General features: G+C 39.5%; 1 protein-coding gene across 3 annotated transcripts; it reads right to left on the bottom strand.

Moving 5' to 3' along the window:
- Positions 1-212: 212 nt before the first annotated feature.
- On the bottom strand, positions 213-23,726 carry SF3B1 (splicing factor 3b subunit 1). 3 transcript variants are annotated; one of them, XM_002192639.7, is made up of 25 exons: positions 23,568-23,726; positions 17,790-17,956; positions 15,707-15,808; positions 14,906-15,020; positions 12,992-13,071; positions 11,689-11,856; positions 11,302-11,536; positions 10,332-10,544; positions 9,808-9,929; positions 8,985-9,182; positions 8,792-8,893; positions 7,280-7,459; positions 6,741-6,827; positions 6,343-6,613; positions 5,922-6,067; positions 5,688-5,834; positions 5,431-5,556; positions 4,806-5,027; positions 4,376-4,558; positions 4,172-4,283; positions 3,965-4,085; positions 3,558-3,689; positions 2,426-2,698; positions 1,728-1,944; positions 213-834 (listed from the first exon to the last, which is right to left on the bottom strand). In XM_002192639.7, the coding sequence occupies exons 1-25, from the start codon at positions 23,593-23,595 to the stop codon at positions 676-678; spliced, it is 3,906 nt and encodes a 1,301-aa protein (XP_002192675.1). In that variant the 5' UTR covers positions 23,596-23,726; the 3' UTR covers positions 213-675. The 3 variants fall into 3 exon arrangements, with proteins under 3 accessions (XP_002192675.1, XP_041573564.1, XP_072788516.1); XM_041717630.2 differs by lacking the exons at positions 14,906-15,020; positions 15,707-15,808; positions 17,790-17,956; positions 23,568-23,726 and adding an exon at positions 13,385-13,523; XM_072932415.1 differs by lacking the exons at positions 213-834; positions 1,728-1,944; positions 2,426-2,698; ... (15 more) ...; positions 11,302-11,536; positions 11,689-11,856 and adding an exon at positions 13,385-13,440 and having other exon boundaries at positions 12,995-13,071; positions 23,568-23,717.
- Positions 23,727-23,864: the final 138 nt, after the last annotated feature.

Here is a 23,864-nt window from a genome sequence, read left to right as displayed (position 1 = left end):
TTTCATAACTGATTTTACAAATGCAACTTTCATTAAAACTGCTAACATCTGAAAATTTAACAAGTCATGTCCACCAGGATACTGCATATGAAGCAGTAACAACAAGCAATTAAATACTTCTTCCATGAAAATAAACTTACACTACTACAACCGTCAGCCAGGCTACAGCTACATTATTGCATGACAAAGATACACACATTAACTACAGTTGATACATTTTTCTTATTTATTCAAAAGCTAGTGGATGACAAAAAGGGTTAAAATGTTTTATACCACCTATTCATTACATAACAAATACTTAATCCAAAGGGACTTATTTTACAAGCCCCTCTGTCCAAAAACCACACACAAATTAGTTTTTATACACAAATGTTTATTTCTCAAATAAACTTCCCCTTTAAACACAAGGAATGAAATCTAAATCTTCATAAAGATGGATCCAAAACGAAATCCCTCCAGTACTTTGTAATCACTGTTTTGTTGGTCACTACTGGCTTTAACTGTTTAACATCAAAAAACAAGGACATACTTAAAAAATCATGCTACCGGATACCTAGCTCTGCCTCTGACCAGCTCTACACCGATCTCCAAAATTTTAAAATTTTACATAATGAAATCCGAAGCATTTAACTGAACAACAGCTGTGCATTAAACACAAACAACTGAACAAGAAGATTATAAGATGTAATCAAGTTCATAACGAATATAGGTGTTCTTTTCATCATTATAGATTCTTGGATAATGTGCTATCAGAGCATCCTGTGATCCAATGTAGATTGAATTGTAGATCTTCCAATAAACATCTCTGACTTTTCTGGCAGGGTGAAACAAACCCTAGAAAAAAGAACAGAACAAAATGCAATAAAAGCTTGCAGTTCCAATGTTCTTTCAATGAATTTAATCAAGCATTCCAAAATAAGCATTTAATAAATGACCAGAATATACAAGCTCGAGGAATATACACTGCAAGAGACTTTCACCTTCCTCCTGATGTCAGTATCTTCATGCTGAGGTTCCCACACTGCAAAGGTGTGAAATTTCCTATCTGCAAATTACTACTCAAACGCTGTCACACCTTCTCTACACTGACCTGTGTAACTTTAATCCTTGCTCCCCACCTGTTAGGTGAGTTTTAATTCCATAGCCAACACAGCCACTGTCACGTGCAATTACACAGAACAGGAGCCTTCTGATTTTACCACCCCTTGCACATTTACAGAAGCTGAACTGCCCAGTGTTGATCTAGCAGTATCAAGTCTAATCAAAGCACTGTTTTATACTGCTGCACTGTCTTTTTCTTGACTAACAACAAATCATGACTATTAATCCTATCTTCTGGTTTATTTATCTCACTGATTACTTGTCATAGCCCCTCCCACAGCCAAATTATTCCCCACCCCTTAGTTCACATCTGCAAAATTTGTGAGATCCTTCCAGTTTAGAAATCAAAGTGCCAGGCTATTTTAGTCAACTGATATTCTAAGTTACCTGCTCTTTCTACACAAGTTCTGTGATGTAATCAGCTATCTCTTTATACAAAATCCTCTGTTTACAGCCTATTTCCACTATTCAAGTCCTTGGCACAGAATATCCTGTTTCAATAATACTCTGAGACAAAAACCCAGTTTTTCCTTTGTTGGAAATCATCTTGAGTTGATTTTTTTGTCTCCTGGGAAGAAGTCCTGCCTGACAATTGCTCTCTGTTTCCCCAGCACACAAGGCCTTACCTGTAAACAGTACTGTAACATCCTGCAGGGCCCAATAGCAACTCTGAGGCCCTCCAGAGCCCCCATAACTGCCTGGATGACGTGAGGAGAGGTTTCAAACACATTGGGCCACACGTAATTTAACAAGTGATTAAGAGAATCTTCACAGCCGAACCCATAAACACCAAGGGACATGTGCTGCACCACAGCACTGGCTGTTTGTCTGTGTACCAGATCCCTGCAAAGAAAACAATGGGTATTAATAAATGAGACTTAGAAGCAGCATGATTGGACAAGCATACTGTTTCTTTTCACTAACACTTTCCTTGAAAGCACTAATAACACTTTCAAAACCATACTTACTGACAGCAAGAGGCAGAGTATTCAAAATCAGTGAAGTGAAAAAAGAGGGGAGTTTTCTGACAAATTACTGCGCTCCAATTCCCCAGAAGTACCAACAATAGAAATTACAAAAAGCAGTTTTAATGGAAGAAATCTTGACTCACTCAAGATGCTCTTATAATTTTAATCTTCAGAATTATTAGTAAAATTGGAGCATATAAATCCAAATTGTTTGCAAATAATGGCTTCAAAATTGTGCTGGTCACTTAAAGCCTTTAGCAAACAGGGACAATATGCATATTCTCTATCATTAACAATCGGGTTTATACTTAAAAATATGACTATGTGTAACTGTACCACAGAAGAAGTGCACTCACCTGTCCATTAAAGCATCTTCAAGCAATGGTGTAACAGCATAAATGTAATCTTTTCCCATCTCTCCGATGTATTCAAACAGGAAAGAAAGAGATTTTAACACACCATTCTGGACATTCAGTTCTGGAACTCTGTACTCATTCATGAGTGCAGGCAGCACTGTGAAAGGTGAGCATGTTTCAGCCACAATAGCAATTGCTACTGTAGTACATACTCTGTTCTGCCTTTCCTGTACTTTCAAATTGTTTAGCAGTGTGGCCAATACATCGTGAGGTCTGGAAGAGACAACATGGACATCCATGTCAATAGATTCAGTGAGGATTTGGATAACATTAGTTAAGCTTCAAAAAAGTGGCAGACAAATATGGTTTAGCCCTCATAAAAAGTTTAGAGAACTAGGAAACAAACTGAACACTAAACATGAAACACTAAACTGTAGAACAGCTAAAGGATTTATTTTCATAGCCAACATTTTTTATTTTATCTAGACTCAGCTTTTTCCCTGCCTTCTGTTCTTCCTCTTGTGAACTCTGGAGGGTAGCAGAGCCTCCCCACTATTAACTCTCATCCCAGAGGAAATTACAGACTTGTATAAAAGCAAGTATTGACAGAGATAGGTTATGTCCTGAATGGACAACAGTTAGAGCAAGCAGCCAGGAGTGCTCTATCTGCATTCAGTCAGTCATCAGTCTCTCATAGAACACAGATAAAGGTGGTATACTGGGGTGACCTGTAGTATGACCTTAGTGGAAACAAACCTTTAAAAATTGATAAAACTAGTGATTTGGTGGGGGGAGGGAAAGAAAAAAGAGAGAGAAGATAAATTATTTAAAGGAGAATTTATGAAATAATACAAAAAGGGTCTGAGTGCACATCACAGTATCAAACATTCATGAGACCACAGCTCCTACTCCCAAATAAAAGACTCTAAACCTTACTAATCCACAAATTTTGTTCAGAAGTGCAATGCCCTATCTTAATCAAGAATACACAATTGTATTTTTCAAAATGACTAAAACCATGTCTGCACATATAAAATGTAGAGAAGTTTGACTATTTCCCACCAGAAAAGTAACAATCATCACTCTATTTGGTAACTGTGCGCAGAAGTGGATAAGCATTAAACCAACTTACCCAATAGCTTTTGCAATATAACCAAAAGTGTTCACTGTGGCTCTTCTGATAGCTTTCTTGTGAGCTTTTAATAACTCAAGCAGTTCAAAGCAGATCCTCATCCATTCTCTTGCAGAAACATATTCTGCACCTCTGGAAGAGAATAAAGTGAGTTACCTCCTCACTGATGAGAGAGGTTTTTAAATAAGGCTACAAACTGCACCTATTCATTTGCTATCCACAGAGCTAAGCTTAAGCATTTCCTTTATTAGGTAATTCAACAGTGTGTCTGTTAAATATTTCAAGTTTTAGGACAACTTCAGGAATATAAAGAGATATAACAATAAATATCCAGGTGCCAAACTTGAGCTTTTGCTACAATAATTGCCCACAACGAAGGTTAGATATTTTAACATCACTCAGCTTACCTGTCTGCAATACGTCCAACAAGATCAATACAATTTTCCTGCACTTTCTCATGCCTGTTCTTCAAAATAGGTGTCAACCGCGGCAGCAGGTCTTTGATTGGTGGTGTCATCTTGTGCATACCTATTGAATTCAAAGAGACACATTTAGTTTAATAGTGTTTTTTTATTTTGCTCTTGAACAGCCAAGTAATCAATATAAATACATACCTATAACATTCACAATAGCCTTAAGCGCTCCAAGTATGCTGCCCAGTACTTCAGGATATTCTTCACCAAGGTACTCATACAAAACAACACCCAAGTGTCCCATCAATTTTTCCTACAACCAAGTAAAAAGAGTTAGAAGATAATTTTCCCCTCCCCTCTCATTACTATGATCTGCTAGAGCAAATCTGGAAGAGAAGTCCATACCTCTTGACAAGTCTTCATGACAACAGCAGTACGAGAGATCAGGTCAGCGGCCTGCTGCCTGACTTTGGCTGATTTGTTGTTCAAACGCCACAAAACTGTACCACAGATCTGTGGCAAATAGGGTTTCACTCTTTTGCCTAGAGCATTAACCACAGTACCAAAACCATTCAGCATCACAGAATCCTGAGGGAAAAAACAATAAAGGAAAATCAGACAAACAGGAACACTGCATTTTACCTAAATTTGCCATAATCTAAAATTGCTTTTAAAATGCTAACATTCCAGAGATTGCTTCTGGATTTCATTGATTAGAGCATTGACATCTAAAAAGGGATTCTAAAAATCTAATTTAGAAGCACACATTTCTGTATAACTCACAGTGAGGTGGTTACAATTACAGTGCACTGAATACTCCAACACTTGGCCGTACCTCTGTTGTCTGTTCCTGGAAGGCATACAAAATGCCATCAATGAGCTGCTCTTCCAGTTTGTGATCGATGTCTGCTGCCCCCAGATTCCCCATTATCTTCTCAATTGTTTCCATGACCATCTTTCTGTACTGCTCAGCCTCATCTTTCAGATCATCCACAATTCTAGAAATAATTTCTGCTGCTCCAACTTTATTTGCCAGCTCCACAGTTGTATCAACCAACTAAAACACAGAAATGTTAAATAAGCAAACATTAAAATTATGCTTAAAGTAGTTAAAATCTACTTTCTGCATCTTGAAAATAATTTCCCTCATCTGAAGAAACACATTAAGCCCACTATAAAAAACTAGTTTTATCTTTAAAAATCACCCAGTGTTTTTAAGAACATAAATGGGGTGAACCACCCCACCTTGCAAGCGATGAAGACATTCACAAGATGTAAAATTTTGTGATAACCTCCTAAGAACCTGAAAATCTTCTTAGCTACACAGCTTCTAAATTGCTAGTGCAAACAAAAATAAAGTTTCATGACACAGATAAAAGTAAGAATCTATTCTGAATGACCATTGTAATTTTGGCTTCTACTATAAATAATTTCCCAGCTTAAAAAAACACCAAAAATACCTGTCTGTAATTTCTTCTGTCCAGTGCCATTCTGTGCTGCCAGAAATGTTTGAAGAAGGGTGGCAAGATTTCTGTTTTAATGTAGTTTGCTTCAACACCATCTGTACCACAACACTGCTTTACCACCTGACAGGAAATAAAAATCCAACAATTTTAATTTAGTGTAGGATGCAGGATTTTTTTGCTGTTGTTTGGATTTTTTTTTTTTTTTTTGCATACATATTCAGTATCAATGCTAAAGTATTATTCTGACTTACCTTCAACACAATTTTTTTCATCTCTTCATCAGGAGACTGGAACTCTCTGATAAGAATCAGCATGACTTCTCTGGTGTAGTAGTTTGCATACTCGGCATCCATGAGTGGAATCAGGTAACCAATCGCCTTCAAAAATGCAGCCAAACCCTATTTAAATGCAAAATATATCTCTAATAAGTCACAGCAGGTACACAACCATTTCAGTTCAAACTAAAGAAAATATCTTAGATTTACCTTTCCTCTATGCTGACGTATACCCTTCCACAAGGGCTTCAGGACAGAATCAAATGACTCAATACCATAGGGAGTGGCTGCCTCAGCCAAAGCAGCAATGGCCAAAGCACTGATGGTGCGAACTTTCTGCTGCTCATCCACCAGCCCTGCAAGAGATCAGGGTTTAGTACCACTTCTTGTATTTGTGTCTTAAGTTCAAATTAGCAAAAGTAGAGCAGCAGGGTAAAAGGGATGCACTTATTTTTACCAATACCGAACCAATATTAGTATTCCTTCATCTTTCAGAGTCAGCTGAAACATTCCTCGGTGTCATAGCAGCAACAAAACCAGGACCTTACTGTCACTATGCCTCACTGAGGTTTAAAAATTTCCAGATATAAAGTGGTCAAAAAAAATCTTTTTCTGGGAAAGCAGAACTTACCATGCTCAATAATTTCAACCAAGCTCCTGAGATGAGGCAGGATAGCACAACCCATAAGGATAGCAATCTGCTGTACAATCTTGATGCCAGTGTGCCTGGCCTGCCAGGATTTCTTGCTTTTACACACAGCTTTCAGGAAGGGTAACAGAGAAGGAATGCCCAGAGCAGATGCAACAACAGCAAAGGCTCGAGCTGTTGTATTTCTGACATATTCATCCATGTTATCAATATCAGGTCTCATTGTGGAGATCATTGTTGCCAAACCTGCAGCCTGCGGGACAAAACACAAAACATACCAGTTGGATTTATGAACAGTACATGTAATTGTTCTGCCATGCCTATGAACATGCAGGTACATGTAAGATAACTCAATGCTTTAATAAAGGAGGGAGTTTTACCTTAGCCAAGTTTGAAATAATTTCTCTGCCTTCCACTCTAGCATAGTAGTCTTCATCAATCAGCAGTGGTTCAATGACGACAAGGATCTGAAAGAAATAAATTAATATTTCCTTTTATTAATACTCTCCATAGTGTTTCTAGCCCTATTAGAGTCCACGAAACAGAGATGATTCCATTAATTCAGCTTAAAGCCTTACAATGATCTGAAAAAATTAAATCGATCACATTGTTTTTTATACGTCTTAAGTCTCTTAAGGATGTAGTCTGGAGATACTACCTAGGTAAGGTCCTTCCCACCTCCAAATACACATATATCATATTTACATCATGCCTCAATACTGTACAGCCTACACTCCAATCACACTATAAAAACTTTAAAATTTGGTTTAAGAAACATGAAAGTGAAATATGTTTTAAAAAAGTGGTATCATCCTCTTCTCATATGCACATAAAATGCAGAAAATGCAAATCAGAGGTGAAACAGCAAAATCAAATGGCAAAATGCAAATCAGAGATGAAGCAGCAAACAGCAACAGACCTTGTGTACGTATGGTCGGACCAAGTCATCCAGTTTGTAAAGAATTCTGTCGATGACTTTGACAAGCAAGTGACGCTCCTGATCTTCAAGTGTTGGTGACATCAGCAGAGGCAGAATCTGATTGAACAGTGGCCCTGCTCCAAATTCCCGAGCTTTATCCGTAATTTGCCGCAACGCAGCCTGAACAAAACCAGAAAAACTGCCAGTTAAACTAAGGAAACAACACTGAACAATCATAAAACAGGTATTAGCCAAGTTAAAATGTAACTGACTGGATCCACAGGCTTCCAAATACTTGCCTCAACCACCACAAAACTACTTCAAGTAATTTTATGCTGATCTGTTAAAACACAAATGTGTGATGACAAACACTGTGTTGTTAGTGCCCAGGTGTTCAGTTTTCAAGAGAAGCATACTTCTGAGCTAATACTGGCTCCCTATGGAAAACAGCTTCACAGCCCTTGTTTGCATCCAGGCAGCTTAGAGCGTGGTCAGTTTAGAGCATTTGCAGAAATGACTGCTACTATGCCACCTAATGCTTAAGGCCAAAATTTAAAGAAGAGCTACACTAAGTAGCTAACTTAAGTGTAAGAAGCAAAATCTAGAAAGTTACAAAGCCATCTAAGCAAAACGCACTATAAATGTAGTTTCTCATAATTGTAAAAATCCCAAAAATTATACAAGGCCTACACCATTTAGTGACTGACACTACTGTCAAAAGAGCAGCAGTATTAAATTATACTGAATAACAAAAAGCCATACAGATATGGAAGAGGAAGAACAAAAACACTAAACAGGGTGTGCTGCTTTGGCTGGAACTGAGTTGATTTTCTCTACAGCTGCTAGTATGGGGCTGTGTTCTGGATCTGTGCTGGAAACAGTGCTCATAAGAATTGGGATGTTTAGTTACTGCCAAGCAGGGCTTACACAGAGTCAGGGCCTTTTCTCCCTCTGACCCGGCCCTACCATGGAGAAGGCAGATTAGCACAAGAAATTGGGAGGGGACACAGCCAGGACACGTGGCCCAAACTGCCCAAAGGGATGCTCTACATCATTTGGCACCAGGCTCAGCATACAAGCCAGGTGGAAAGCCAGCCAAGAGTCACTGCTAGGGGACTGCCTAGGCATCACTTGGTTGGTGATGAACAACTGTTTTCCATCTGCATCTCTCGTTTTCTTGGAGTTTATTTCTCTTTTTTTGTTTGGTTTTGGTTTTGTTTTTTTTTGTTATTTTCCTTTACTATTATTACTCATGAATCTTTCTTATCTCAGTGCACAAGTTTTCTTACTTTTACTCTTCTGATTCTCTCCTTCATCCTACTAAGGGAGGCAGGAGGAGAAGCAAGCAGCTGCATGAGGCTTAGTTACTGGTTGTATTTATATCACAATAGATAGCAAAGCTTAGGAGAGTATCTTCAAGAGAATTGCATGGACAACTAAAGCTAAACCTGAAAACAAACATCAATTTTTGAAAAATGAGATTACATAAACATATCTGGCAATTCACCTTACCTTTCGCATGGGAGGTGTGCCATTCTTTATTTTCAGAAGTAATTTCATTATCTTTCTCTCTTTCTGTTCTTCAGGACTCAGAGTCGATTCATCAACATCAACCTACAAGTAATTCCAGACAAATAAATGCGCATTGTTACATAATCAAAAGAAACCAGGGAAGTTAAATCAGCATGAGTGAAATCTCCTTTACCAGCAGCTTGTCGAAGTACTGGATATCATCTGGTTTCAGGAATGGCAGGTTGCCAGATGGCTGGTCATTAACACTCTTCATAGTGCGGTCCTCTGTCTGCATGTGGAACCCTGTCATACCCCCCAGGGGCGTCGGAGTCGCTGTGAGCTTCCGAGCAGGAGTACGGATGGGCACGTAACCAGCCGGGGGTGGGAGAACCTGAAGAAGGAAAAACAAAATTCATTTTAATTGCAACAGATATAAAATGAAGAACCCATCAAATACAAAACATTGCTTGAAGCTGTAGCTTTCACTTTATTTGCTTGGGGATTTGTGTGTTGCTACATAGAACAGATCTCATGTTCCCAGCAATACAAACTCACCCTGAGAGCTTGTATTTGCACTTATCCTGTATTGACCACGTTTCAGAAGGAAGCTCACTCCCAATGTTGAGAGCCGGGATAATAAACTGTGAAGTCCATGGATTAAAGAACCACTTCAGTAACTGAATCAACATAGCATACTTGCTGTCTCAGTATTTGTGACCCTCTCCCATGTTTGTTGACATCTGGACTTAAAATTTCTATCAGTCCACACAGAGTACATTTCCGGCCTTGACAGGCATTTCCAGCACTGAGAAGCACAGTACTGATTTGCCTGTGAGATCACCTTTAGACCTCTCCTCTCCAACGGATTTACAATAAATCAGTAACCAAGTCAAACAAGTGTGTACAATCAATAATAAATGTGAAACATTCTACTTCTGGGGAAAAAAAAAAGCAGTAATCCCTGGCAGGAAAAAAACTTCATCATGGTCTGCTGTATTTTAATCCAGATGAATTACCTTATATCCTTCAGGAAACATCGCATCCAATTCCTCATCAGAAAGTGGTCTGTTTCTCTCATCAATTTCCCTCTCCCAGCGCCAAGCCTGCAGCTGTTCAGGGGTCATGCTCATGATGTGACCTATATTCAAATTAAAAAAAAAAAAAGTATTTAAAAACAAATCCTTTTTATGCAGAAGTAGATTACTTGTTTACTTAACTTTTAAATGCACTCTTGAGTCAAAGTTTCCATAGCACCTGAACTCTGTAGCCAAGTAAGATAGCAAACTTTTACAGAGACTTTTAGCATTTTTTGTACCAACTAAACTGAACAGCAACAGACATGTAACCCTAGTCTCAGTTCCTCTCCAGAAATTAGCTGCTGTGGACATTGTCACAAAAATAGTAAACTGAGCATACACTGACTGCTTTTATAAAGCCAGGAGAGTATGCTGGGCAGAAGTCTGTTTCAAAAGACAATACAAAAGGAAATGCTTCATTCCCACAACACAAAGTGAAGCCTTAGACAAGGGACTGAGCTTACCTGGTGTAGGGGTTGCCATGTTCATAGCTGGTGTACCAATGGGTGTTTTGCCAGGTGTCAGAACAGGAGTGCTGCCACCCATCTGGCTTGCAGGTGTTTCATCCCAGCGTGACTTCCTTTTGCTTGCTCCTGGGGTTGGTGTCTCACCAATGGAGTCACCACCTCTATCTGTACGAGGTGTCTCAGCCCAGCCACTGCCATGGCCTGGAGTATCTACGGAAAAACAACCCAAATTATCTCAGAAAGCTGAACAGTATATACTCCAACTATACTATCAATATTCAAATCCATTTTCAGTATCAAATTGACAGTTGGCAAAAAGTAAAGACTACTTCGCTGAATATTGAAAAAATCCAGGCGTTACACTAAAAATATCCAACAGAGAACTTTGTTTTATGAAAAAAAAGTATCTTTTTATGCTAAGGTTCAGGAAGAAGATGACGAGATTCTAAAAAAAACAAGAACTACATCTATTCTAGAAATTGAACAAAGTACTTTTTGTACTCCCTTGATAAAAGCATTAGGTAACAAGTGTTTCACTATTCTGACACGAGTCAAATTCAAATTAGGCAGGTGAGATGCTTCTCTAACTTGTTTTAATAACAACCTCTTAAAAAAAACCCATAACAATTAAAAAACAAGACACACAAACATATTATGAAAAGTTATTTAACATGTGCTTCTTTACTGTGTCCTTTATACATTAAAACCCAACCTGCTGCAGTCATTAGATAAGACAAAACTGTGGTTTCATATCTGAGCCGAGATACTTTGATGGACGCCACTTAGGCACAGACAGAACCCAGTGCTGAGAACTCAGACAAGAATAACTCCCCACATCAACCACTAGATGTCAGGATAGAATTACTTTTTGCCTGTATGCTGAACTCACTGTTTACTTAAGGTGAAAAAACCCAGTACTATTAACCATTCAAAACTTCTTATGCACCTCCCAGTTTGCCATAAATACCTCTTTCTGTTTTGGGGGTTTCATCCCATCGATTTTTCCGTGCACTGGAAGTGGCACCTCCATGACCTGGTGTTGCGTGACCAGGCGTGTCCCGGCCGGGCGTCGCAGCTCCTGCTGGTGTATGACTGGGAGTTGGATCCCAGATTTTTGAGCCTGGGGTGGCACCTGGAGTTTCGCTACCCTTTGCACGGCCTGGAGTTTCATCCCATCGCAGAGATGGCGTGTGTCCAGGAGTCTACACAAGACAAAACCAGAAGTATCAGTATCTCATCCTATACAATAAAACACTGCTAGTTGTTCCTAGATACAGTAAGAAACTTCTGACACTCAAGAGGACTAGCACTGATAATGTCTTCTGTAGACAGCTGATGAGCACTGGGTCATTACCTCTGCTTGATCCCAGCTGGACAATTTCTTAGGTGTAGCACCAGGAGTCTGATCAGCTGTCTGATCCCAACGCCGTTTGCGTTTTGAAGGTGGCTGAGAAGCAGCTCCATTGACGACTTTAAGCTCTCCAGCTTTAGCTTTTTCAGCTAGTTGTTGCCTAATTTCCCTCTGTTTAAGAGCACAAAAACAAAAACATAAGAACTCTTCAAATTATACCTTTAAAAGAGTTTTTTCAATATCTTTTTATGCTTTGAGGTTTTGCTCAAATAACCTGCAATTAGCTACTGCTTTCATTTCAAGGCCACTCTTTTCAATCTTCTAGAGACAGAGCAGCTGTGTTTGAGGGCTGTTTTTAAATTAGTTTTTCAACAAAAGCCATTCTTACAGCACATGCACGGAGAATTTTAAAGCTATCACTTTCTGTCACCGATAGGGAGATGCCTTAAAACTATTACCCAGCTGTTTCAAGTAAGTACCACTTCAGTAAACTAAAGATGGATGACTTAAAAATATGTTCACAGGAGCTACACCTCACGACATAAAAAAGCCCTGAAGTTCTTATTTTAAATCCTGAGATGATACTGCTAAAACAGCACACTAACAGAGACTGTTTTGCACTTATCAGTTGATCCACAAGCAGCAAGACTGCCAAAATCATGAACTAATTCCTCACTTCAGATAAGACAAATCAATGTTAGAAGTCACAGGAACTACAAGGCCTCGCTCCAATTAGCAAGATGGTACTCTAGGTATTATACAAGTTATGTGCTTATATTAGCAACATCTTTTTAACTATTAAAATAATTTTTAAAGCATGTTTTTTGGTTTTCTCCCTTTTTTTTAATATTTAAAACAAAATGCCAATCTTATACCCGATCTTAGTACTGCAACATCTCTTGTAGGTACTTCACCAAAAGACTTTTAAAATCTCCCTGGCTTTCCTATACATACAGCTCACAAAAACAACCATTTCTCACACTGAGTAATTCTCAGTTACTGTTAGATTTTGTCTCTCCTCCTCTAAAATAAAAGAAACAAGAAAAAGTCCAAGTACTAAAAAAAAAAATTCCAGATTAAAATGTATTGAGACTATTTTCCCTGCATTGCTTAAGTATTACATAGAACAGATGTTTTTTAGAACTTTTATATTTAAATGCTACTGACTTTCTGCATATGAAGAATGTGATTTTCTAAGAAAAGGGGCTCTTAAGTCAAGAGAATTTACATTCCCACTTTTGTAACATGCTTTCAAAAGCTGTAACATTAAACTCAGCCCAAGTGGAAAACCCTCCCCTCCACAAACCTCTTCTTTTGTTAAATGCTGTTCACGCATAACATCCATGTATGTTCTGGCATTTATTTTAGGGTCTGGAGTCTTCCCTCCTGCAGAAGAGAACAGCAACAGGAATGGAGCACAATGAGTACAGGATAAGCAGAAACTATGGACTTCTACTGTCCTGCTCTAGTATTATATTATTCCATGATCATTTAATTTTACTTATTGATCGAAAATTTTTTAAATTACATGTATCTTACGTTTATTCAGTTTGCTGATCAATTTAACCTGTTTGAACACAAACATAACTACTGCAGTTTCAAACAAATATTTTAAAGCCGATAAAAATGATAAAATGACAACACAGTTAAGAGTCTTCAGAAGTGATGGGTTCCTGGGTTGCTAATCCGGAATACGTACACTTTCGTGCCTTTGTCTCCATCAGCAGTTCTGACTTCAAGCAGCAGAATAGAAGCCTAGAAAATTATCTCTTTACCATTAGTAACACTTTGGAAAGATATTTATAATCAAAACATTACCTTGTGTAAGCTGTTAAATCCTACTTGTTATCTGACTATAAATAACTATTGCAATACCTAAGTAATGTTTAAATTGTTTTATCATAAAGACCCATTTATAAGTTTGACAAATCTGGACATGTCTCACAGACCTTCTAGTGTCATATTGTAACAGGGCTTCATTAAGAATTAAAATAAAACAAAATAAAAAACCCCAAAATACTGTTTGATGACACTTTCCCCCTCTTCTCTTCTCAAGGGACACTTGTGATTGGGAGCTGAATGCAATACAGTACATACACCACCACAACAATACTCACAGGTAATGGGTTTTGTACACCATATGCTGTTTTATGCTCTGTATCTTGCATTAACTGAATTTTTAAATATGTTAAAAGAAGCCCAACTTTATAGAAATGAGACTTGTCAAGCAAACACTTTTCTTTAAGAAAAATGTGCAGATTTGCTATACAAGTGGTATAGCTATTATACTTTAGGGAAAAAAATAAACTTCTTAAACATTTCTATACTGATGATCACTGCCCAATTGGCTGTGTCTTTCTGACACTAGCTTTGATAGGACTTTCCTTTGGAATACTTTTTCACCATAATCTACACAGGATGTGTTGAACTGCACCCTTAAGAATGCAGACAGGACTGGCATATAGCAGTACTGCTGTAGGAAAGAAATTAAGGACAGTTAGTATGGGCCTGTGAATTCTGACAATACATGTTTATATCAATTACAATTAAGCAAGTAAAATAATTAATATCCCTATTAATTCATGCAGGCTGAAATTCTCATTTGTAAAACCTGCAAAATAGCTACTAATTTTAAGCCAACAGGCACCTTATTGCCACACGTGAAACTCACTCACCTGAAGAAAATTTCAGACCCACTAACACCCCTTCTCCTGACTTGCACTCTAAAATTATCAGAACAGACTTGAACTATTAATAGTGTCAAAGTCTTATATATGCTTTTGCTTCTTTTAGTTATACCACCTAAAATTTACATAGGATGGTAAGAATTAGGTGCTCTACTAGCATTTCAAAAGCAGTAACCCTATAAATCTATAACTTGGAATGAAAACTACCAAGGTACTGAATGAATCTGAGCACTCAATACACAAGTTGTTCAAAGCACAACGCACAACCCAAAACGAAATGAAAAGAGAAACCTTTAACCCTTTGTGTTTCTATGGCAATGGCTCATTGACAAGTTTCTTGTCCTTCTACCTGGAAAGAAAACTCGTATTATAAAGATGAAGAATATGGCATCTAAATTTTCAACCAAATCTCTATGAAAAGGGGATGTTTAAAACAAAACTAAGTTTATAAGCATGCCAACAGAAATCAAAGGGCTAAAGACAATTAAAGACAAAAAATTCATACAGGGTATAGAAAAGCCAAAATAAATTACCATCTGCAAAAGGATCAAGACGCTCAGGGGAAATTATCATCATCCGCCTGTGCTTTTTGTACTCATCTTCCCGATCTGCAATCTTTTGAGGACGGTGCTCTGCAAAAGGATCATACTAAAAACCAAGAAAGCCTGTTAGTCACAGATTTATGAAGACAAATACGAAAAGTGTCTGGTACTGTATTGATTTTCAGTATTATTAAAATGACTTAAATTATTTTTTGCCTCAACTATGCAGGAAATATCAAAGCACTATACGAACTTAAATTTTATTTCTGTAACTAGAATTTCAATTTTTTAAACACAGAACTTCTTATGAAATAACTTCTAATAAAAATGTGGTATTTTAAGAGTTTATTCACTTGTTGCCAAAGCATTTCATGCTGTTGACCTTTCCCCTTCTTTTTGCATGGTGAATTAATGCTACTTCTTGTGCTTTTAATTTTTACAGAAAAATACTCCAGCAATGTAGAACTTAGGTGATTACATTTTCCTTAAAAAAATGAGAAGTATAAAGGATATTAAGTTTCCCAGTTATTTTAATTTAATGAACTCTCAGATTTAAATTTCTAAAATTTTGACAGTTTACTTCCTATATTCATGTTGGCTTTACATGCACAAGTGCCAGTCTTTATCACCCTGTGGAATTCCAAACTAAAGCAGTAACAAGCTTGCAGCTACATAAAAAAACCACAGCTCTTTACATACATCTTATATTTCCAGAAAACAAAACCCGTTATCAACACTTCTTTTCCTCAATACCTACAAGAGTATTTTACTGTGCCTTCAACTAAGACGTACCTGTTCAGTAGATTGTGGTATGTCATTAAGCAATGCCACTGGAGCATGGTATCCTGGCTTCTTCTGGCCAAGCAGACTTGTGGAAGGATAGTCATCATCATCCTGTCAGTAAAGACAGTGAATTTGCCATGCTGGTATTATACTAAGATAAACTAACGCTAAATAAGCATGCCGTGGTCATAGAAAAGATGAAAATGAACAAGTAGAATAGCTAATTCAAAATTTAAGCAAGCTTTCTCATATAGCTTTTCTTACTATTCCCAAACTAGTGAATCAGATAAACCTTCTCTAATCACTAAGAATGTTCAAGTAATCTTCAATATGCTACATTTAATCAAGTATAATATTTACACTAATTAGACAGAAAGTCTGTATTTCGTATTAGCGCTACCATTAGTTAGCGCCATTAGAACTAGTTACCATTAGAACCTAACTAGTTCCCTAGTTGGCGTGTGAGAACTGGTGCAGAAATATTCAAACTATTTTTCATACAAGTCAGCTATATATATATGGAACAAGACTTAATAACTCTATAAAAATTGAAGAAACAGCAAAAGATTCAGAGATAGATTCATGTTCATTTATTTATACTTTCTCAATCACAATGGCAGTAACAAGTACTTGATTTTGCTATTTCTTCATATCAGTAGTCAGTTTCTATTCACTTATTTACAGCAACCCAAAAGAAAAACTGCTTAAAAAACTGAATCTTTTTTAGTGAACCTCAGAGTAATGGAAATTTTTAATAAGGCATTCTTAGAAGTCTGTAGATGACACATGTACATAACTAAAAAAACACCTCATGTATTAACTAGTACTAAACTAAACATCTTCCTCGCTCTTAGAAATGAAATTCTTTCAGTGTATGACATGGTTGCCTCTGTACTTATGATGAGGGCTATAGATCTGATAGTTCCTGCAACTGAAAATATGGTCCAATGTTTAACATTAGAAATTAGTATAAGGTAATCATACAAGCAGGATACCTAAGGAAAACACAACACAGTGAAAAAGCCAATTTTAAAAACAGCTCTGAAATTTGAACCAGGAATCTTAAAACGGTCACTACAGTTTGCTGGCTGAAGTTTTATTCAATTTTTTATTGTCACTTGTAATCCTGGCAGCAGTAACAGAACAAAGTTAATTATTCCAGCCAAGGCTAACATTAAGTACCGGGCCACAACATTTTGCCTTCTCCTTGGGCCTACAAGGCTCTCAAAGAAAAATTCATTAAGCAGAAGCCAGACTTAGAACTGCAGCCCTGCAGAGAAGGACCTGGGGGGAGCTGGTGGAGGGGATGCTGGACATGACCCAGCAATGGGCGCTCCCAGCCCAGAAAGCCAAACGCGCCGGGCTGCATCCAAAGCCCCGTGGGCAGCAGGGCGAGGCAGGGGATTCTGCCCCTCTGCTCTGAGACCCCACCTGGAACGCTGCATCCAGCTCTGGGGGCCAGCACAGGAGGGACAGGCACCTGGTGGAGTGACTCCAGAGGAGGCCACCAAGAGACTGGAGGAATGGAGCACCTCTCTTTTGAGGAAGGCTGAGAGAATTGGGTTTGTTCAGTCTGGAGAAGAGAAGGCTTTGGGGTGACCTAACTGCAGCCTTCCAGCACCTGAAGGGAGCCTACAAGAGAGCTGGAGAGGGACTTTTTTATGTGAGGATGTAGTGACAGAACAAGGGGAAATGGCATCTAACTGAAGGGGAGTAGGTCTAGATTGGATACTAGGAAAATAATTGATTTCTTTGAGAGTGGTGAGGCCCTGGCACAGGCTGCTCAGAGAAGCTGTGGATGCCCCATCCCTGGAAGCATTCAGGGCCAGGCTGGAAGCTGCTTTAACCAACTTGGTCGAGCGAGTGTCACTGCCCATGGCAAGACAGTTAGAACAAAATTATGTTTTATGGCCCCTTCCAACCCAAATTATTTTATGATTATGTGCTTCCCAGATAAGACATACTTGGTCCACTAAGGCTTTAATGAAAATTGGTTCTACTTCAAGCAACTGCTACTAAAAATTACTCAAAATCAATTCTGAAATAGTTACATTCCAGATCCTAAACAAACAAAATAAATAAAATCACTTACATCTTCCAATTCAGTAGCTGCAATAGAAGTGACATATCCAGCAAATCTGCTGTCACTACCACCATAAATTTCTTGATCATAATATCCTGTGGAATCAAGGCCTACTCCTTGTGCTTCATCAAGAGCAGGCTTTTTTCCTTGAATTTCTCGAATTTGTGCTTCGATATCTAGGGTAAAAACACATACAAAAAGTCTTGTTACACATTCATACAAAATGTAGTAGTCAGTATAGCAAACAGTTTTTCGCCCAACCTGAAAGACTATCATTAAAGAAATAAACATATATGATGCACAAAACTACAAAATCATAATTCATAAGCTGATATATATAAAAAGCTTTTCCTCACATTCTACTATGATCCAGCACAGAGTACTTTAATTATATGGCTTAAAGCAAACAATTTAATTCTCTGCTACCATATCTTCTGACGGAGAAGCTAATTTACACCACAGCAGTACTTCTCAACACTACTAACAAGACCCTTTCACAACAAATGTCATCCTCTCATTAAAAAAAGCCTTTCACAATGTTATCACCAATTTTGCTAATTTAAACAACTCTGTTCAAAAGAATTACTGCACAGGTTCTCAAAACTGAGATTTAATAAAACAACGCTGTATTTGTTTCCTAACATATTGCAAAGCTATACTACCTTTGAATAAGTAAATAAAAAACCCAACTCTGATATGCCACTGAAAAGAAATAGAATAACCCAACAACTTAGGGTCTCTCTTTTCCCTTTGGCAGCTCAGATATTATTTACTCATCATTATTCCTGCCCAAACCACCATCTATGAAGACTACTATTATTCTGGATAACAAAACACTCTTCAAATGGGAGCTTTGTCATTCTTGTACTGTATCAGTATCTGACTCTAATCAACTCTGGTGGCCATCTTTGACCCTAAAAATTTGGTACTTTCAGAAAGAACATTAACTTCTTAATCCAAAAAACAAGGAACTAAATTAAACCATGCCTTCCTCCCATCTGTTGTAAAGCGAGATGAAAATAAATTGCAGTAATCCAACTATCTTCAACAAACGTAACTGTAGGTATACTAATGCACAGCTGTATAAAAATGATTGTTGTTTCCACTGAATTTTGAGTTAATAGACAATTATCCATACAATGTAAATTTCACTAGATCAAACAATTACTTTAATGGCCAAGAAAACCCCCAAGAGTTGCATTTTATGGTTGCAGCAATATGAAGGATCATGGTTGTGAGGAAGAATTTGAGTACATTGTAATAGGACTACAAAAGACCCTTCCAACATCAATAATTCTGGGATTCACCTGCTCCCACATGAAGTGCTATTGCCTGCTACCTTAACTTAAAGGAAATTTCTCAATTTACAAAAAAGCTATGGGAAATCTTGTTACATATAATCTTGAATCCTGAGTATTCAATAATTGTTTATTACTGTTGCTCACTTCTCTTTTCAGGATTAATAAATTTGACATGTTCTTATCATCAAGTCACCTTGCAAAAGACACTACACAGTGTCATAGTGTTATGCAACACCTGTTAGGAAATCTGACAAAAAATAAGAATACTTGTTTTTAAAGCTAAGACTATTACTAATGCAAATTATTGGATCAGATTGCTTAGTTTAAAAGTTTAAAATGTCAACACTGCAAACTTCAAGCCTTAACGTCACAGCTGGGTCCTTTCCTTATCACAGACTGCCACTAACCACAAAAAAAAAAAAAACCAAAAAAACCCACAAACAACAACAACAAACAACCACAAAGCCACTGTAAGCTAAATTATGCCTCCTGTACAAAGGCATGTTCTCTACAGAGGGAACTCAACAGAGTTTTGCCTGACAAGTCTTTGCCATATAGCCATGAGTGAGAACAGCAGTACTCAGTGTTCGCTTCATCAGAAAGAAGCACTGACTTCATGTGAAGCACCGTAGTAGACCTTAGCAGCAAATCAGCAATTCCTGCACTGGTCTAACGAGGAAACGCAGCAGAAGTGTGATTCTAAACTCATTAAGAGTCACACACACAGAAGACATACCCTAAAGGCTCATAAGGAGAATCTTGCTCCAGCCATTTCAGGGCTTCCACTGAACTTCTGCAGCTTTCTAGAGCAGAGTAACTTCACTCACCTCTGTGTTAGAGACTCGTGATGCTTAAGCTCATGAGAAGCTGAAACCTCACAAAAGCCTTATACTGCTGGCCATGAGCACCCCCTGAATCTGGCCTGTGGGTACATCCTGCTCCCTGTAAAATCCTGCACAGCCCAGGGGATTCCTGTGAGTCCAGAACCTGGAATACATTGTTCTACAATGTGTTAGTTCCTGGAGAAGCAGCAGAAAGAAACTACTTCCAAATTAGGGCTCTTTCTCTTGCCCTCAGAGGCCTCTGCTTGCCTTCAGAGGCGCTTACAGCGTCCTCCTAATGTATTCCACTTCTGTGGAATCATCCAGTGGTATGGCTATAGAGTCAATGAAACTCAATTACCTTCTCCACATATTTTTTAGTTATTTCTGTTTCTCCTAGAGAGCAGATGAAGCTCCTGATTCCTTCTGCAGCCTGGTGCATTGCAGTACTGGGATGGAAGAGAATACGTGGAGCTTCCATCTCTATCAAGGACAACACCTCCAGCACAGAGTGGGTGATGTGAGGGTACAACCCCACCGTTCCCCTGATTTCCAAAGGGCACTCAGTGGAACAATAAACACCCTGCCTCTTCAGTGGCACACTGAGGCCTGACTGAACATCCACAGCTGTAACCAACATCAACATGAAAAAAGCCTATGGATCTTGTCTACAGGATCATCAAGCCCTTCCATCACCTGTTCACTGAATCAACCTCACCATACAGCTCCAACACATAACACACCAACAGGTCCCCTCACTGCAGGACGGGCCACAGACATTTGCTCATGCTTGGCCTCCCACCTCTACTATCACCAACAGAGTTAAGTGAAACAGTGGGGGGATTTCTGCAGTGCAAATGTCAATACAAAAATGTTTTCCTATTGATAGCTCTTACTAACACTTAACAATGCCTTGCCCTCCAACATTATTTTTAAAACAGCTATATTTAATGAAGAGGGTGGATGTGTCACTCATTACTGGCCCTCTCCTTTAAATTACAGGGATTACACCTGTTGGCAGGGCAAGGAGCATTCTCATTTTCCTACAGCAAAACCTTACTGATAGCCACCCCAATTTTTTATTAATACCACACAGCCTCCAGGTGCCAGTTTAAATGAAGCACTCTACCCACAAGAGCCCTTGAACCACGAGCCTGTGGCCACAGGTAGCCTGTGTCTGAAAAGCATCACATATTTAGGTGGAAAATGCTATTCTGACATTCAAGATGTGCCAGTTCGCTTCCTTGAGCTAACTGGCACTTCCTTGAAAAATCTCATACCATATTTAACAAAGCTCTTTAATAAAAAGCAAATTAAGAAAGAGTAATCACAAAGCCTAAAGACACATTGTGCAAAGCAAACTACTTGTTTAATGGCTTAGTCAAGCAGAACATAATGGAAACTTCACTCACAGAGAAACAGTAAAGGGAGTGGGATATAGGGGTGGAAAAAAAAGAGGAGGGGAATAATATTCTACTGATTGTTCCTTTTCTGTATTTTACTCTACTATTTATATATTTTGGTATTTTAGCAGAAGTAACTTCAACAAGCAGGTGATTTGAAACATACCATAAATGCTGAATATTATTGAAGTCAACACTTTATTCGAAGTCACTGAGCATCTAGCTCACAGAGAGGCTTCCTCTAAGTATGTGCTCTGATACCACACATGTAGTTCTACTCTAAATGTTAAAAGAAAGAAGACCCTGTGCTGGATAGGTATTTTAGAGTAAACAGGTTCTATGTTTTCATGTCTTATCATATTTTTGCACATTTAGCTTGCCCTTGCATGGCTTTATTTTTAGCTACTTTAACACTCTTACACATGTTAGATCTATTATGTTTGAAGATCTCTGTTCTCTTCTCAGCAAGAAAAAATAAAAACAACCTTCAACAGCATTGAAAGCTCATGCACTTATTGAGGCTTTATAAGCTCTCTTCACTTTCCATCCTCAAACATAGAATCCCCCTTTACCTATGTAGCTGACACGAACTCCAACTCTTTTGATGCTTCTTCCAAGCTGTATCTTGAACACATCAATCAAGAAGTATTTAACAAACAGTACAAATATATTAAAAATATTTTAAGATGATTTAGTAACAAACAACTCAATTTGAAAGATTAGTGAGGAACTGAAAAAAATAGGCTAGAACTTGGAAGCAAAGTAATCAAGCTGCTCAGCTAATACCTCCATGCTGGGGAAGACCCTTACGTGATCATACCCTGTTATATCTATTTTTATTTAACCACCCTTCCCCTTAAAACCTGTTCTGATACAACACTAATCAAAACACATGCAACTGAAAGCATGTCAATGTTTTCATTGAAGCCAATGCATCACCATTTGCTCCAAGAAATAAGCAATTTCAGCTTGGAAACAACCAAACCTCAACAACTGTACTATTTTATGACAAGAATCTCTTCAGGTAGTAGGAGAGGCAGCGCACTGTGATGGGTAATGCTCACTTGGGTGCTATCTCACACAACCCTTATGCATGTCACAGTATATAAACAAAGGACAAGACAATTTCTGTAATTATATAAAAATACTCTAGAATTCTAAAAACAAAAAAAAATTTGAAAGTAAGGACAACAGTTTAAGCTTTTCTTCATCCCTAAGATCAGATTAGGTCTGTAGTGTTAAACACTACATTAATCTCACTTCCACGGGAGATGATGGCTTTCCACTTAAAAAGCTTTTTTCAATAAAAACTGAAAAAAAAAAAATTAAAAAATACTAAAAGACAATGAACGCCTAGGCGCCCTGCCTACCTCACAGTGTACAACCACCATCCAGAGGCAGTTTCCGATTAGTGAATTATGCATATAAATTAAAACAAAATACAGCAGAACACCTATCGCACAGAGAAACACGAGAGAAAAACCCCGAAGCAAAAAGACAGAAGCAGTGTAATTCCACAAATTATTCTCGGGTGCAAGCCGCAGCCGATACCCACAAAGAGAGCTTTGATTCCCACTGAGAAAAGCCGAAGCGGCAGCGCACACAAGAAGAGAAGCAGCAGCACACCGCGCCGGGACAGCCCTGAGCCGCTGGATCGCTCAGGGAGCCGCTGTCCTACGTCAACACCCGGCCGGCAGAAGTCTGTGCAAAATGGCAGCTCGAACGCTCCAGCCCTCACGATCCTTCCCCTCCTTCGGGGCACTTTTCTCAGCAATCATCGCGGCGCTCGGTATCGGCTCGGGCCGCGCCGCTTCCAGCGGGCAGCGCCCGTTCTGCGGCCGCCCCCGGCCCTGTTCGCCGAGGCCGAAGGGCGCGGGCAGGGACTGAACGCGCGCTAGTGGCATTTCCGATGCGAGACTCGCAGCGGCACCGCGGGGCTTTCACAGCGCACCGACCGAGCCTCGATGGGCGGAAGGAGGCGGCGGCGGCGAGTTCAGCGACCGAGCTGCCCCGCACAGGCCTGGCCGCCGCTCCGGCCCACGCCAGCACAGCGAGAGCTCCCCGTCATGCCCGCCCTCCGCCCCCCGCCCGGCCCGGTGCTGACGAGCGCAGCCGCCATTACACACATGCCCTGCCCGCCCGGCTCCCGCCCGGCGAGCAGCGCCTGACGCTGCCCGGAGCCGGGGAGAAACACAAGTAGCGGGCGATGTCCGAGCGCGGCGCGGGCGGGCGCGGACATGTGGCTTTCCGGGCTATTTTTACCTTCGTGGGTCTTGGCGATCTTCGCCATTTTGTGCAGCGCCAACGACGCCGAGGCGGAACTGGCGCTGCCCCGCCGCTTCCGCCACACGGGGCCGCCAGAACGGGCTGCGCGCAGGCGCGGCCGCCGTCCCGCGGGCCGGGGGACAGGCCACGCCCACCGCCTGATGGACGGCGCGCCCAGCCAATGGCCGTGCGGAGAGAGGCGGGGCGCGCGCTGAGCCCGCCCGCCGTGAGGGAACTTCCGGTGAAGGCGGGGGAAATGGAAGCGCCAAATATGGGGCCGGTTCCTGAAAACTT

Source organism: Taeniopygia guttata, chromosome 7 (assembly GCF_048771995.1).
Source record: "Taeniopygia guttata chromosome 7, bTaeGut7.mat, whole genome shotgun sequence".
Taxonomy (NCBI): domain Eukaryota; kingdom Metazoa; phylum Chordata; class Aves; order Passeriformes; family Estrildidae; genus Taeniopygia; species Taeniopygia guttata.
This window is presented reverse-complemented; position numbering and strand designations above follow the sequence as displayed.